The sequence below is a fragment of the Bos javanicus genome, chromosome 19 (genome assembly GCF_032452875.1).
Source record: "Bos javanicus breed banteng chromosome 19, ARS-OSU_banteng_1.0, whole genome shotgun sequence".
In the NCBI taxonomy this organism is placed as follows: Eukaryota; Metazoa; Chordata; class Mammalia; order Artiodactyla; family Bovidae; genus Bos; species Bos javanicus.
This window is the reverse complement of record NC_083886.1, coordinates 30,770,591-30,787,369: the sequence shown is the minus strand read 5'-3', so window position 1 is coordinate 30,787,369 and position 16,779 is coordinate 30,770,591. Positions and strand designations below refer to the sequence as shown.

The 16,779-nt window shown below is 49.4% G+C and overlaps 1 protein-coding gene and 1 long non-coding RNA gene across 4 annotated transcripts in view; one reads left to right on the top strand and one right to left on the bottom strand.

Annotated features, from left to right (window-relative positions):
* LOC133232089 (myosin-13) overlaps positions 1-4,134 on the top strand; it is a 47,702-nt gene extending 43,568 nt beyond the window's left edge. The window contains exons 34-37 of the mRNA XM_061391076.1: positions 52-222; positions 2,217-2,321; positions 2,419-2,514; positions 3,952-4,134. Of these exons, the coding sequence (XP_061247060.1) occupies positions 52-222; positions 2,217-2,321; positions 2,419-2,514; positions 3,952-4,119 (540 nt within the window). The 3' untranslated portion in view covers positions 4,120-4,134. The remainder of the gene's footprint in view (positions 1-51; positions 223-2,216; positions 2,322-2,418; positions 2,515-3,951) is intronic.
* Positions 173-16,779, bottom strand: part of LOC133232093 (uncharacterized) — a 34,532-nt gene continuing 17,925 nt past the window's right edge. For 2 of the 3 annotated variants that reach the window (XR_009731302.1, XR_009731304.1), the window contains exons 2-4: positions 5,030-5,328; positions 2,319-4,703; positions 173-2,138 (exon numbers count right to left, since the gene is read on the bottom strand). This is a non-coding gene — a long non-coding RNA (uncharacterized LOC133232093). The remainder of the gene's footprint in view (positions 2,139-2,318; positions 4,704-5,029; positions 5,329-16,779) is intronic. The other variant, XR_009731303.1, reaches the window with a different exon arrangement.

Genomic DNA, 16,779 nt, shown 5'->3' with positions numbered 1-16,779 from the left:
GTGCCCGGGGAGGAGGGTGGGTGGCCCACAGACGTTTCCTGTGAACCACAGGCGGCCATGATGGCCGAGGAGCTGAAGAAGGAGCAGGACACCAGCGCCCACCTGGAGCGGATGAAGAAGAACCTGGAGCAGACGGTGAAGGACCTGCAGCACCGCCTGGATGAGGCTGAGCAGCTGGCCCTGAAGGGCGGGAAGAAGCAGATCCACAAGCTGGAGAATCGGGTAGGGGGGCCAGAGGGGACTCTCATTCCCAGAGTGACAGAGGTTCAGCTGCCTCTGGCAGAACCACAGTCCCAAAACTTAGGTGGTGGGGAAGTGGGCACTGAGTCGATTGCAAGTGCCGTTTGAGGGCCACATGTGAAATTCCCTGTGAGCCAGATGTCCCTCCCCCTCCTTCTTCTCTGCCCTACACCCCAAGACATATACAGACCCACTTCAGAAAGGGTATCCCTCAATACCTGCAGTGCAACGACATACCACATGTTCACAGTCTATCTTTATTTAGATTCAGATCGATATTAACTGGGATGGGGGAAACATACTTTGCAGTCATAAGATCATACATTTGGGTGTAATTCATCAAGCTGCACTTTGATAAGGGGCTTCTCTGGTTGCTCAGTGGTAAAGAATCCACCTGCCAGTGCAGGACACTCAGGTTAGATCCCTGGGTTGGGAAGATCCCCTGGAGAAGGAAATAGCAACCCACTCCAGTATTCCTGCCTGGAGAATCCCATGGACAGAGGAGCCTGGCGGGCTACAGTCCATGGGGTCGAAAGAGTTGGACATGATTTGGTGACTAAACAACAATAAGCACTTTTATAAACAACAGCCCATCCTACGTAAAATCTGCCACTTTGGCTTCCAGTCCCAGGTCTCATTCCCTTCCTGGCTTTCCTAATGTCGATTTCCTACTGTCAAAATACAACTTGCGATTCTGGTGTCTTTCTCACTCCATCCAAAATGCAGGGCGATTGGCGCTTCCCCCAGGCTAACTCTCCAGCAACTTGCAATCCATACGCAGAACAGTATTGCTTTTTCTTGATCTGGGAGCATATTTTGTAGTTTTCAGTTTCTTTCCTGATGATTCCCTTCGTTTCCTGTACCCTTTGCTTTTCCCTTTCGACCTGGGATGGTTCATTTTATTTGCTTTTTAAACCGGGCTGCATTACCTGTTGGCAGTTTGGAGGAGGCCTTGGAGAAGGATGTGAAACTGTCTCTGTTGTCCCCGAGAGAAGGGACATGAAAGAGGCAGACAGGATGAAGAGGTGGCGAAGAGAAGAAAACCACTTCTCCCACAGGAAAGACCCAAACGCATTCTTGATGCCAGCCTCCCAAAGATGTGGTCACCACACTTGTACACTTTAAATGTAGCCATTTTTTAACACCATAGTTCAAAATCATCAATTCTTCGGCGCTCAGCTTTCTTCACAGTCCAACTCTCACATCCATACATGACTACTGGAAAAACCATAGCCTTGACTAGACGGACCTTTGTTGGCAAAGTAACGTCTCTGCTTTTTAATATGCTGTATAGGTTGGTCATAACTTTTCTTCCAAGAAATAAGCGTCTTTTAATTTCATGGCTGCAATCACCATCAGCAGTGATTTTTGGAGCCCAAAAAATAAAGTCAGCCACTGTTTCCACTGTTTCCCCATCTATTTCCCATGAAGTGATGGGACCAGATGCCATGATCTTAGTTTTCTGAATGTTGAGCTTTAAGCCAACTTTTCCACTCTCCTCTTTCACTTTCAGCAAGAGGCTTTTGAGTTCCTCTTCACTTTCTGCCATAAGGGTGGTGTCATCTGCATATCTGAGGTTATTGATATTTCTCCCGGCAATCTTGATTCCAGCTTGTGTTTCTTCCAGCCCAGCGTTTCTCATGATATATTCTGCATATAAGTTAAATAAGCAGGGTGACAATATACAGCCTTGATGTACTCCTTTTCCTATTTGGAACCAATCTGTTGTTCCACGTCCAGTTCTAACTGTTGCTTCCTGACCTGCATATAGGTTTCTCAAGAGGCAGATCAGGTAGTCTGGTATTCCCATCTCTTTCAGAATTTTCCACAGTTTATTGTGATCCACACAATCAAAGGCTTTGGCTTAGTCAATAAAGCAGAAGGATCTTAAGTTCACCCTAAAAACAACCAGCACACAAGTGGTGAGAAAAGCCTGGGAGATGTGGCCTGACCCCTGTGCTCTCTTCTGGGTGCAGGTACGGGAGTTAGAAAGTGAGCTGGATGCTGAGCAGAAGAGGGGGGCTGAGGCTCTGAAGGGCGCCCACAGATACGAGCGAAAGGTCAAGGAGATGACTTACCAGGTAGGCAGTGACTCTCCTGAAACCCCAGCAGGCACCCTCTGGATCCCACCTGCAGAAGCAGCAGAGAATGGGTCTGGCATGGACCTTGTGTTTGCAGGCAGAGGAGGACCGCAAGAATATCCTCAGGCTCCAAGACTTGGTGGACAAGCTGCAGGCCAAAGTGAAGGCTTACAAGAGGCAGGCAGAGGAGGCTGTGAGTATGGGGTCCATCCCAGTCCCATAGGGTGGTCTTTATCCCACCCACCCTGACTCACAGCACTGCCCCTGACTCACTCAGAACTCCCTGCCCCTGTGAGCTGACCTCAAATACCTGGTCTTAATTCATGTCATCCCATCCTACCCCTGGCCCTGGCCCCCACCACCTCCATCCTTCCTCAGCCTCCCTAACTCCCACTCCCCAGTTCATGCTTTCAGATCTACCCTTGAGCAAACAGTGGAACCAACAGGGAGGAAATGGTTTGGGCTGAAATGAGCACTTCCCAAATACCTTCTGGGGACTCAAGTTCTGAAGGACTTCAATAGCAGGAAGCTGGGGTGGCGGGGAGGAGAGGGGTGGGGTCTTTCTCTTTGATAGATGAGAAATCCTTTAGGAAACTCTGGGTTCCACAAAGTTGGAGGGTTGCTTTACTTCAAGGGTTTCTCAGATTTTGCAGATGACGCGGGATGGACCTCATAGGGGAAGAGGTGTTCTGAGTTGTAGCATTTCTCACCCTTGATGGAACATGGCATCTCTTTTTAGTAAACAGAGCATCTCACAGGACTTGCACCCTGAGAGACAAAATCTGGGGGCGCCTGCTCCAGATAAATGATGGAAGATGAGGCTTCTCTCCCTGCCCTTTGTCTTCCCTGCTCAAGAGGCTGGGGCTTCCGTCCTGACCTCTGGGAAGCCGGTCTGGACTGGTTAAATGGGAGGAGGATTAGCACAGCTGCAGCAGAGCTGGCCAGGGCCCAGCAGGCCACTTTCATCAGAAACCCTTGGATGGTCCTCAACCAGACCCAGCCTGGCCATGGGAAGCCAGCACTGGGAGCAGGCACAGGGCAGGGGCAGGCACAGGGCAAGGGGGCATGGACCGTGAGTCTCTTGACACCTCTATGTGCCTTGGGAGACTTAGTCTCCTCTAAAGAGCTCTGAGGGGTGGGGATGGTACAGAGGAGGGGCACAGGGGAACAGGCAAGCATCCTAGGGGCAAAGTGACATGTTAATCACTCAGTCATGCCCGACTCTTTGCAACCCCATGGACTGTAGCCCACTCTGTCCATGGGATGCTCCAGGCAACAATACTGGAGTGGATTGCCATTCCCTCCTCCAGGGGATCTTCCCCACCCAGGGATTGAGCCTGGGTCTCCTGCATTGCAGGCAGATTCTTTATCATGTGATCCACTGGGGAAGCCCAGGAAGCCCTATCCTGTGGGCAGCGGACCTCCAGGTGACTGCGCGGTGCACATGGTCAGGAGCTGCGGGCATCATCCTCACTGCTGGAGAGCTCAGCTCTCCCTCCTCTGACCTCAGGGAATTGGGGCCCAAGCTCTCCTGGCACCCCCGTTCCCACAGAGGCCGTCAGGGACCCAGGGCCTCAGAGCCAGAGGGAGGGGCTTCCTCAGCCTCCTGCCCCTTCGGCCTTCCCTTCAGGAGGAGCAAGCCAACACACAGCTGTCCAGGTGCCGGAGGGTCCAGCATGAACTGGAGGAGGCCGAGGAACGCGCCGACATCGCTGAATCCCAGGTCAACAAGCTGCGGGCCAAGAGCCGAGATGTGGGAGCCCAGGTGAGAGCAGACTCCCCACTCCAAACACCCTGAGACTCAGGACCAGGCAGCAGCCGCAGAGCTCAGAGGGTGCTTGTCAGTGTCCCTCCCTGGCTGCCGGCTGTGCCTTCACTGAGGTACTGCTTTAGCCAGGTCCCCGGGGGTTCCAGGCTCACAGGAGCAGTGAGGGGCCGGGAGCCAGATGCCCTACTATCCCTGCCCCTCCCTCCCTGTTGCAAAAGGCAGTGCCCAAGAAGCCCCTGCTTTTGGGGGGATTCGCCCCATCTCCAGCGGCTCGACTGGTTTGCTTTTACAATGTACAAAGGGAGACAAAGCCACGTCTTAATGTTTTCCTGAGACTCCAGCCTCCCCAGTTACCCCACTTGAACACGAGGCCCAGCCTCACCTTTGCTTTGACTCATTTCCTGACTCATTTCCTGTGTACGATTCTTTTTCTCCCCCAGAAGATGGAAGAATGAGCCCCTCCCAATGCCTGTTGCCATGGGACACCTTGGGAGAGCAGAGGGATGGTGTGCCGAGAAATAAATTCTCCTGGCAACTCAGATCTCTGGCTCCGCTATGTTTATTATCACTGTCCGTTCTTCCTCCATGGGGTGGTTCTCAGATTCTTGCCAGGTCTATTGTATAAACCATAAAGAAAGAGATGTGAAAGTGGACCCTCCTGGCCCTGAGTAGGAAAGAAGGAAAATCAACTCGCTGCAAGATAGACCACCGGCTCCCTAGCAGTTAAAAATAACTTTCAGATACCTGTGGGCCATTCTCTACTAGGAATTCATTATTTTTTCCAGCTCAGTTCCCCCGAATTTACAGACAGGGACACTGGACCCAGATGGATTAAGCACTCTGTAGTTATCCAGATTGGAGGAGCCCAGACCCCCAAGATCCAAGAGCCCCCAGGCTAGACACCTCCCCCCAAGACCTCAGGGCTCTTTCCCCCAGGCACCTCTGCTCTTCCATCCCGTCTCTCCTGGGGCGGTGTCTCCACTCCTCTCACACCACCCACAGGTCCCAGAACATCTTCAGAGGTAGCAGGCGCTCCTGAACACAGGATTCCTTCCTAGGACAGTTCCTTCGGGAAGGACTGCCCATAAGCTGGTCTGCAAGCTCTGCTTGTTCCTCCTTCCCATTTTCCTCCATGTGCACAGATCCTGTCCACGGTGCTCTGGCCAAGGATGAAGAGTGTGGCTAGTCTTATGGTCGCTCCCAGAGCCCCCTGACTCTGATTAAGTTGGGTTTCTTGCCCTGAAAGGATAGAAATGCAGCAGCATGAACAAGGACAGGATCAGGAGCCAAGACTAAATCTGAGCCTCAGATGGAGCACTTAGTAGCAATAGCTGTGTGGCCTGGCTTGGCCATGTACACTCTCTGAACCTGAGTTGCCTCAACAGTCAGACTGAGTCGTGTGGTCAGGGGCATGGACTTTGGGTTCCATCAAACCTGGATGGAATCCCAATATTATCACATACCAACTGTGTGGCCTTGAGCAACTTAAGACTAATTCCCTGGGCCTCACTTTCCTTATTCTGTAAGGCAGAGATAACAATAAAAATCATCGCTTCTCTGGGACAGATGGAGGGTTGGGGTGATGGCAAGGGGTGCAGAGTTTCTGGCTTACTATGTACCAGGCACTACAATGCACTCTCCTCTGACATCTTAGACAGTCCCTTCTCTCTGGCCTCTAGATCCCTCTTTGCATCTCATCACCAGCTCACCCCTCGTGCCGTTGACATAGGGATTGGCAGCAGCGGTGGTGGCAGGAAATGATTCTGAGGTCAGGTGACCTCAGATGTCTGACATCACCATCCCCACCATCACTGTCACCGTCCTCACCATCCCCACCATCACCATCATCCTCACCATCCTCACCATCTTCACCTTCACCATCCCCACCATCATCATCACCATCCTCAATATCATCACCATCATCACCATCACCCTCCCAGCATCATCATCACCACCATCACCCTCCCACCATCATCATCACCACCATCACCCTCCCACCATCATCATCACCACCATCACCCTCCCACCATCATCATCACCACCATCACCCTCCCACAATCACCATCACCATCATCATCGCTATCATCACCGTCCTTGGCACCATAATGCCTAAACTTAAAGACTGAAAAGGTCCATTAAAAAATGATCTCCTTCAATCCTCTCAATTTCATACACAAGGAAACCAAGGTCATTCTCAAAGTCCCCAGACACCAGATCCTAGCCCTACACTCCTGCCACGCCACTGCCCCACCCTCCCGATTAGAATGATAATACAGTTTCAGCTACGAAGAACCATTCTATAAGATGCTGAGGATCCACGTGCCCCATTTTCGTCTTTTCCACAAGGGTCTCCCAACAATCCTGTCGGGAGGTCAGGCAGGTATTAACACCCCCGTTTTCTAGCAGACGGACTGTGGCTTTTCTGACGCTGAGAAGGAGCTGAGCTGGAAGCCCTTCAGACTCACGGTACAGCAGAGTCTCCCACGGTGGCCTTTCCCTGCGCATGTGGGGAAAGCCCTGGGCTGACCTTCTGGGTCCCAGTCCCACCCTACCACTCGCAGCTGTGCGGTTTGGAACAAGTTACTTCGTGACTTTGAGCCTTTGCTGCCTCACGTGTAAAATGGGGTGTAATGATGTGCATTAGAGGGCTATTCTGAGAAGTAACTAAGAAAATGCAAGACATGCCCTTGGTCTGGAGCCAGACACATAGTTTATACTCTGGTAATGTGTCATCACAGTGGGCAGGGGTGACACGTGACCTCAGAGTGCAGGTGGAATGTCAGACGGGGGTTCAGAGGGGGCCGGGATTGGGCTGTGTCTCCATGGGGATTCCTCTCGTTTAAGGAGCTAATATACCATGCACTTGAGGGGCATCAAAAAAATTTCCTGTGGAATCACTTCTTTCTGACATTCCAAAAAAAAGCAGATATGAATTCCATCTGCTCCAACACTCCCCAGTTCACTTAGAGCTGCCTAGCATCTCTGCATTCACCCCACCCTGGTCCCCCAGATCTCTAGCACGTCACACTTTTCAGAAGGCCTTGGGAAAGTCAGGGAGTGTCTCTGAGCCTCAACGTGGAGCAGGAAGTCCTGGAATTTCCTACGTCAGGACAGAACTGTTGAAAGATTCACACCTGATGCGTGGAAGAGATTTTCCTAGTAACTATCCAAATTGGAGATGTTTTACTAACAAGAATGATAATAATAACGATACTGTTGGCTGCTGCTGCTGCTGTTATTAGTTTGAAACCTAGCCACCAAACCTGGGCTTCAAGTTCTGGGGGCCTTGGACAACAGAGCCTACCCTGACCTACAGGCCTCTTCAAAACAGAGCTTTGCTGCCACCTCCTGGCGGTGGGAAGACAGGCTTTTCATAATGCAGATGACCCAGAGGTCTTACCCCTCGAGTCTTGACAATAGACATTCAGAGTCAGAGGTGTCCTTGGGAAACAGGATCATCCCATCCAGGCCCCCGGTTTTGCAGATGATAAAATTCAGATTCGTGATGGGATCTGGTGACCCCCACAGGATGAAGTGTCAGAGCCAAACACCCAACTCTCAGGGCTCCCAGACCAGGGCTCCCCCTAAGTGAGTGTCCTCAGAAGAGGACCCTGCAGAATCTGAGATGGAGGCCTGGGACTGGCCGGGCTGTGAGTAGGCCCTGGTGATGGCCCTGGCAGCAGAGGGTGAGACCATGGCCAAGGGTCTTCTCCCAGGCCTCACTCCCCTTGTCCCAGAAATCACTGCCAGACTGGAAAAGAAGGGTTGGTCCCCAGAGTAGAAGGCAGTGGGCCTCCACAAACAGCCTCCTGCTCCTAACAGGGTGGGTGACCAGACCCTGGGTGTCTCTGAGATGAAGGTGGCCTGTGGAGGTTCCAAATGTAAGTCTGTTGGCCCTTCTCCTAGGCTCCAGACAAAGGGAATACCCAGGTCCATAATGAGATATTCAGGTCAAGACCTTTGCCATCTGACCCTTCAGACCCCTCCCACTTTTCACTTGTCCCAAAAGAGGTCGAAGAAACAATGCTTTTCCTTGCCCTCTGGACTTTGGGTGGGTCCAGCCAACAGGGAGCTGAGATAGAAAAGCAGAGGGAAGAGGAAGAAGAGGGCATTTATTCCCTGCATCCTCCCACTCCCCAGCCTGCTCTGTCATCATCTCCACTGACCAGTCCCCTCACCCTGTTTGAACTTGGAGCTCTGCCTTATTCCCGTGGCCTCCCTGAACCTGCCTACATCTCTGTGCAGAGTCTCTTCCTCAAACACCCGACACGTTGTGCTGACCTGGGTGTGGCATCTGCTTCCAGCCAGAGCCCAGCTGGTACACACCCTGCCCTGCACATCTATTTCCCTGCTCCACGGCCCTACTATGCAGTGGGGTCAGCTGACCCCACAAAGCACGGCTGCTTCACTGCACCATGTGTACATCTCCAGGTCATAAATCCCATTCTGATCGCTAATGACCCATTCAGTTCCATTGCACGCTTCAACTCTGGCACAGGCCTCCTGCCAGATCAAGCTTTTAGGATCTCATCCAGGTCCCTGTTTTCATTTAAACCTGGGCTCACACCAATAGCTCTTGAACCCAGGAAGACGCAGTCATTTCCTGCTGAGATCTAAGTGGCATCAGTGGTATCCTGGAAACAGCTCGTACCAGCTCACAAGAGCCAGTTATGAAACTTTTAGGAATTTTGTGAGCCAGTTCTTAAGAGTTAAATTTTATAATTTACTTACTATTAAATTTAAATTTTATAATTTTACAATGAGATAAATTACAGCTCTCCCTCGACTTTCATCGCAAATTGAAAATACCATTTATTTGGAAATGCATTTGATACATCAAACCTACCAAACCATTATCATTTAGTTCAGCCTACCTTGAATGTGCTCAGAACACTTACATTTGTCTACAGCTAGGCAAAATCATCGAACACCGAGCCCATTTGAGAGTAAAGTGTTGGCTATCTCATGTGAGGTATTGAATACGCTACTGAAAGTGAAAAACAGAATGACTGTCTGGGTGCAGAAAGGCTGTAAGTATATCAGTTGTTTCCCCTCATGACTGCATTGCTGACGGGAGCTGTGGCTGGCTGCTCTGCCCAGCGTCAACAGAGGATCAGACTGCATATCTCTAGGCCAGGGAAAAGATCCAAATGTAAAACTCAAAGCACAGTTTCTACTAAATGCATATTGCTTTTCTAAAGTTGAAAAATTGTGAATCGAACCATCAAAAGTCCAGGAGTATCTGTATATTTTTTTAAAAAGGTAATAAAAAATCAATATGGGGACTTCCCTGGCAGTCCAGTGGTTATGACTCTATGCTTCCAATGTAGGAGGTGTGAGTTCAATCCCCAGTAAGGGAACGAAGATCCTGCATGAAGCTCAGTGTAGCCAAAAAAAAAAAGAAATTAAAAATCAATACATAAAACTGCAAAAGATTGAAGGAGGAGAGGATGGCAGAGGATGAGATGCCCATCACTGACTCAATGGGCATGAATATGAGCAAACTCCAGGAGATAGTGAAGGACAGGGAAGCCTGGTGTGGTGCAGTCCATGAGGTTGCAAAGAGTTGGACACGACTTAGTGCCTGAACAACAACATAACTAATCTATTGCATTTATAACGATCTGTGATTTACAACTAATAAATCTGTGTGATGGACATACTCTCCAGTGGTTTGCTACTTACATCTCTTTCTGTCTCCACATTTAGGAATGTCATGGGGGATGCTGAACCTGGCCGAGGTGGAAATATTTACACCACAGAAACTGGCAAACACTTTAGTGCAGGGCTTTTTATCTCTTTGCTTGTTAAACAGTTACCAGCATACCACTACGTGGAACCAATGAACCCAATAAAGACAAACCTGGAATTTGTATATAAAGATACTGGAGGATGTACTGGGTAGGCCAAGCCGACCCCCAGTTTCCACCAGTCCTACCAGGCCAGCTGATTCAAAGCAGCAGATTGAGAGGACTTCTCAGAGCCAAGGATTTCCTCCTTCAGAGTATGGGCAGGTGGGGAAGGCAGGAAGGAAATGCGGGTCAGGCCATCCTAGTCCCAATTCCACAGCTATCTCCTGGGCGTAGGAACTCATTCATCTGTGACAGAGAGTCAGCTGCAATGTCTAGGCAAGAAGGAAGATTTACTGGTTCACCTAAATGAACATTTCGAGGGTAGTCAATCTTCAGGCTGACTGGGTCCACAGATGTGTCATTGGATCTAGGATTTCAGACAGTTTCTTATTTTTCTCTTTTCTTTCCATCTGTCCATTCTGCTTTCCTCAAAATTAACTTTATTCCCCAGAAGCCTGCTCCTTTGTGATTACAACATGGCCAAGCTTGTATCCTGTATCTTCCCATCTTATGCTAGTGGCCTAGGAGCATCTTTTTTTCCAGGAGTTCCTGCAAAAGCCGAAGGGTTGGGCTTCCCTGGTTGCTCAGTGGTAAAGAATCTGCCTATCAATGCAAGAGCCACGCGTTCTATCCCTGCTCCAGAAGATCCGACATGCCTCGGTGCAACTAAACCCATGTGCCACAGCCACTGAGCCTGAGCTCTACAGCCCGGGAGCTGAAACCAGTGAGCCCACATGCCACAGCTACTGAAGCCCTTCTGCCCTAGAGCCTGTGCTCCACGACAAGAGAAGCCACCGCAATGAGAAGCCAATGCCCCGCAACTAGAGAACAGCGCCCGCTCACTGCAACTAGAGAAAGCCAGCACAGCAACGAAGACACAGCACAGCCCGAAAATAAAAATAAAAACAAATAAACAAATAATTTTTTTAAAAAGCTGAAGGGCTGGTTCTCATTGGCCTGGATGGTCAGGCCTGATGTCAGGAGATGGCAGGAGGACGGAGGGTTTTGACTGGTCAGTTCTAAGTCATGATGGTCCAGCCACACCCAAATCCAAAGTCAAGAGGGATGTTTCCTATTCCTCCTACGAGGTCAAGTTCCTACTCCCAGAAGAAGCAGTATAGATCACCTCAATTTGCTGCTCATGACCAGGGCTCACAAGCCAGGGACCGTGGGGCTTTGCTGAGTCTGATTTTCGGTTTGGGAATTGAACTGCCTTCCCACACAGTCACTGTGAGGACAAATCCATACACGGCAGTCAACCCCCTGGCACAAAGTGGGCTTCTGGAATGCCGGTTGGCATTTCCCTTTCTTCTTTGCTTGTCCCCACGAAAGAGGCACCATGGCCGGCCGCCTCAGAGTCTAAACAGGAGATCTCTCTTGGACCCAGCCGGCACACAGACCCAGCAGACATCCCTCGTCCTTCAACACTCCTGCTTAGAGTGTAACTTCTCATAACATCACATCATTTCCTCCCCCGCCAGTGACCTGAATTCCACCGTGGGCCTCTCTCTCACCACCATTGGGAGGAGGAAGAGACTTTAGCTCCGAGGTACTGCCCTGCAGCTAGGGGCTTCCTGTCCCATGAGTCAGGAGGGAGAGGTCCGGGTGGGGCCAGACAAAACATCTGGACCCCGATCAGGACCCAGTAGGGATCTGGACCAGGCTGGTGGCCCTGCCGGGGTGTGACTCCTTCTAGAGAGGAAGCAGACGAGGCTTCCAGCCAGCCTTGGACAGACGGATGGAGGGACTCTCACATACTGGGAGCTGTTATAAGCTCTGGGAGTAAATTAGGGTAATAAATAATAAGACTTACAAGTGCCTTTCCCTCTGAGGAATTACAAGTTCATCTCAGACCCCAACCGCTCCACTGAGCGCCTCCCAACATTCGCCCACCTCACGGCCCTCACCCATTCCTCTCTGGGGCCCTTGGGTTTTCATAATCACCCACTTCCTGTTTCTCTCCATCACTAAACTGCCACCTCTTCAAGAGCCAGCACCCTCTTCATCATCTTAGAATCCTCCAGGGCAGGTGAGGCAGTCCACAGAGGTTGCCAGAATGGATCAATGTTCATAACAGCATTTTCATAACAATAAAATACTTGCAGGGCTTGTCAGAATCCTCTTGTTGTCTTTATTACGTGTGTTCTTTTATGGTCTTCTCTGATAAAAGCTTTATTAAATTAATTGTCATTATACCTCAAAAAAAAAAAAAAAATTGCAGGCCTTCCCTGGTGGTTCAGTGATGAAGAATCCACCTGCCAATGCAGGAACCATGGGTTTGAACCCTGATCCAGAAAGATCCCACATGCCACAGAGCAACTAAGCCCACATGCCACAGCCTGCGCTCTAGAGCCCAGGAACCGCAACTACTGAAGCCCGCACACCCTACAGCCCGTGCTCTGCAACAAGAGAAGCCACCACAGTGAGCAGCCCACACACTAGAGAGCAGCCCCCACTCACAACTGGAGAAAAAAGCCCGCACAGCAACGAAGACCCAGCCCAGCCAAAAATAAAATAAATGAATTTTTCAAAATCTTTTTACATGACTATTTTTAAAATTAAACAATCACAAATAACCTAAAATGCTTAGTAACTGAGGGCTATCTGAATACGTTGGGTCATAGTTCTAACAGCAGCTGATGTTAACAGAGCACTCTTCATGTGCTAGCTGCTGTTTTAAGAACTTAACATGCATCATCTCATTTAATATTCACAAAACTTCTCTATTGTAGGCTCCTATTTTCTACTCATTTTACAAGTGTGGTTCAGAGAGGTTAAGAATTTGCTTAATGTCACACAGCTAGTGAATGGCAGGGCTCGAGTTTGCAATTACCATGATAGTCTAGGATTACTCGGAGGGTTATGTATCTTGTAAGAGAGAACAGCACAAACAACATTTGAGTCCATCAAGATGCAGATATTAACGTACTTACTAAAAGAAGTTAAATGAAAGAAGCTTAAGTTAATACATACATGCCGATGACAGCCCTGTGTCAGACAAGCCCACAACCAGGATGATGAAATAGAGTTTCTCATCTCTTTGAGGTTTCATTTCTCTATAAAGCTGTGCATAATTTTCTAAAGTTATCTTTAGACTTTAAGATAAGATTTATGCCCTGGGGGCTGGGGAAACTACTTCCTAATTTGATAGAAGAATACTGGCTGAGATGTTAGGACTTGAGGCTGACTCAATTCTGCTCCTTCTCAGCAAACACATTTTACAGGGATCTTCCAAAATGAAGCCTTGACTGAAGCCTGGCTTCGGGGGAGTCCTGAGACATGGAGGAGGGGGCTTCAGGGTGGTGGGGATAGGGGATCCTTGTAAAGAGGGTCACAAAAGTGTCAAAGTAATCATAAAAGCCCCTGTGTCTTGGTGTGGTCAGAGAGCCCCCTGTCCCCAGCAAAAGGAAGGCCCCCCTGTTATCTCCTCGCAGCCCTTCCAGTGAATCGGGTGCTTCAAGGGGGGATGCAGACAGGAAAGTCCAGGTCACCAGTGTTGAATTGAGGTGACTCTGGAGGGCAGACAGGAGACCTTGGAGAGGGCAGGGGTCAGGAGGCTCACCAGGGCATCAATCCAGGGGGCAGATGGACACTGCACTTTTCGGCTCTAGTGCAACTTCCTTCCTCCATCCTGAAGAGCTTCCCAGAAGCATGAGAGATCCAAAAATCCCCCCAGGCCTGGAGCCAACCTAGGAATGACTGAAGGAAATAGCCTCCCTGGTGGCTCAGACAGTAAAGAATCTGCCTGCAATGCAGGGAACCCAGGTTGGATCCCTGGGTTGGGAAGATCTCCTGGAGAAGAGAATGGTTACCCACTCCAGTATTCTTGCCTGGAGAATTCCATGGACAGAGGAGCCTGGCGGTCTACAGTCCATGGGGTCACAATGAAGTCGGACACAACTGAATGACTAACACAAGGTGCTCTACACAAGATGTCAGGAGGATAGGAAGAGGAAAGAGGAGGCAGGGCTGGGGGTGGGGGGAGGGGGGAGGCATGCCATCCACAGGTGCAGCCCGAATAGGGGTAGGGGTACGGGGGTGTGGCAACTGCTGCCTGAATAGCAATTGGGGGAACTGGTCCTCTTTAGTTCAGAGAAGAAGCTTGGGGGCTGGAAGCATAGTTGTCAGTTTCAAATATTTGGGTAGCTGCTCATGACAAAAGAGAACATGCTGTAGTCAGAGGCTTGCTACTCTGAAGTGTGATGCAGCAGCAGCAGCATCCCCGGGTGTTTAGAAACACAGACTCCAGGTCCCTCCCAGACACAGCGAATTCAAACATGGCCCTGAACCTGATCTCCAGGCCATCTGTGAGCACATCCAGTTCAAGAAGCACAGATCTGGAGTGATGCTACTCACATTGTAGTTCAGAGGCCAGTGCCCATCTCTGAATGGCTTGTTAATCGTTTCCCACAGATGAGTACAGACACTGAGAGTGTTGGAAGCTTTTACAGCCGTACAGTGCAGTGGTAAAGAATCCGTCTGCCAGTGCATAAGATTCAAGAGATGAGGGTTCGATCCCTGGGTCAGGAAGATCCCCTGAATGAGGGCTTGGCACCCCACTCCAGTAGTCTTGCCTGAAGAATCCCATAGACAGAGAAGGTTGGCGGGCTACAATCCACAGGGTCACAAAGAGTTGGATGCAACTTAGTGAATAAACAAGAACAGCAAACATCCTGGATTGGAATTTGGAACCAAAAAAGGACACTATTAGATCTAAGTACAGTGTGGAGTGTAACTGGTAATGCACAATGTTGGTTTTAGTTTTGTTAAGTGTGCCACGGTTATGTAAGACATAAACATTAGGGAGAACTGGGGAATTCCCTGGTGGTCCAGTGGTTAGGATTTGGTGTTCTTCCTGCCAGGACCTGAGTTGGATCCTTGGTCAGGAAATTAAGATCCCGCAAGCTATGTGGCATGGCCAAAAATAAAAAAACAACTTTAGGGAAAACTGGATGAGGGATATACTGGAACTCTGTTCTCTCTTTGCAACTTTTCTATAAATCTAAAATCAATCCAAAATTTAAAGTTTACTTATAAAAATTTAAAAATCTAAATGTAAAAATAAATTATACTTGTTTATTCCAGCACCGAACAGGTAGAAAATGATTTTTTTAAATTATGCTGCTTATAATTGAATTTTTAAAAATCAATTTCCTAACAGCGAATAAAGCACATACAAGACCTCTAGAGAAAATTACAGAACTATTAAATTTTAGATCCTTAAGAACTACTAAAAAAAATTTTCATAAAACAAAGATACAGCATGTGAACTGATAGACGACTTTACAAAATAAAGGCATGGTTTCTTTCCAAATCTGTTTACAGACTCAGTACAATCCAGATCAAACATTTCTACAGTCTCGTATCTTCCTTCTCCCCTCAAACCCTTCCCCTCTCTCCCCTTTTCTTTCTTTCTTTTGACAAAAGTTAACAAGTTAATCCTACATTTTATAAGAAAATGCAAAAGATAAAGCATCACTAAAGCATTCTTGAAGAAGGAAAACAAGGTGGGAAGAAGGAGAGAGAAAAAAAGTTTTTTAAAAAAGAAAAACAAGGTGGAAAGATTTGCTTGTGTGTGTTCAGTCGCTCATCATATCCAACTCTCTGTGGTGCCATGCACTATAGCCAGCTAGGCTTCTCTGTCCATGGAGTTTTCCAGGCAAGAATACTGGAGTGGGTTGCCATTTCCTACTGCAAGGGATCTTCCCAACCCAGGGATCGAACCTGCATCTCTTATGTCTACCTGCATTGGCAGGTGGATTCTTTACCACTAGCGCCACCTGGGAAGGCCCAAAGACTTGCTTGCTCTACCAAAAAGGACCTCTGGGGCATAGAAAAGGATGGATTAGTATTTTCTGTCTATTCATTCTATTAATTTTTGAAAGCTTGGTATTGAAACTCCAGTTTAAAATCTTAATTTAGCTACTTAAAAAAAAACTGTAATATAGAGTAGAACTATATTTAACTTTGTTCTGTATTTTCCAAGTCTCCTGTAAATGTTAATGTCATACTTTCATAATTCAAAAAAATTTTTTTTAATTTTAAAAAGAAAAGGGTGGATTATTTTTAAAAGAATCAATTTACTTTTAACAAATACCAGGGCAGCCAGAAGCCCCAACGCTCCAGACCATGGTGGTCCCGGTGGACAGGGCCCCTCGGGCTCAGGTAGTGGAGCCGGTCCCACAGGAGGTGGGGAGCGGCGCTGGCCAGCTGGCCCTGGTAGAGGGAGAAGAGACCTGCCCGCTGCTGGGGGGCCAGGGTCCCCGGTGGAGCAGCGTCCTCTTCCTCCCCATGGGGCGGCTCCCGCCCCCGCAGCGGAGCCCGAGCCTCCAGGACGCGCTCACGCCCCACGAGGAGGAGCAGCGGTGGTCTGTGCAGTTGGACCAGGGCTACATCTCCAGGAGCTCCCCGCAGCCCCACGACGACGACGAGGAGGAGGGGGTCGGGTGGGGAAGGATGGAGGGCAGGCGCTGTCCCCCCAGGGCCTGAAGAGCCTGCGCAGCCTCCAGTTGCTGCTCTTCTTCCAGGAGCTTAGCAAGAACCCTGGCCTTGAGCCGGAGGAGCCGCCATGCGGGGCCCTCCCCTAGCCGGGGCGGTGAGTGAGCACGTGTACGCGTGTGTGCACATGTGGGCTTGCATGCGTGAGGCCGCACCTTTAAAGGTAGCCAGCTTGACTGTTGGAGAAGGAAATGGCAACCCACTCCAATATTCTTGGCTACAGAATCCTGTGGACAGCGGAGCCTGGTGGGCTGCCCTATGGAGTCGCACAGAGTCGGACACAACTGCAGCGACTTAGCATAGCATGCATGCAAGCTACAGAAAATAGCTTAAGATTTGA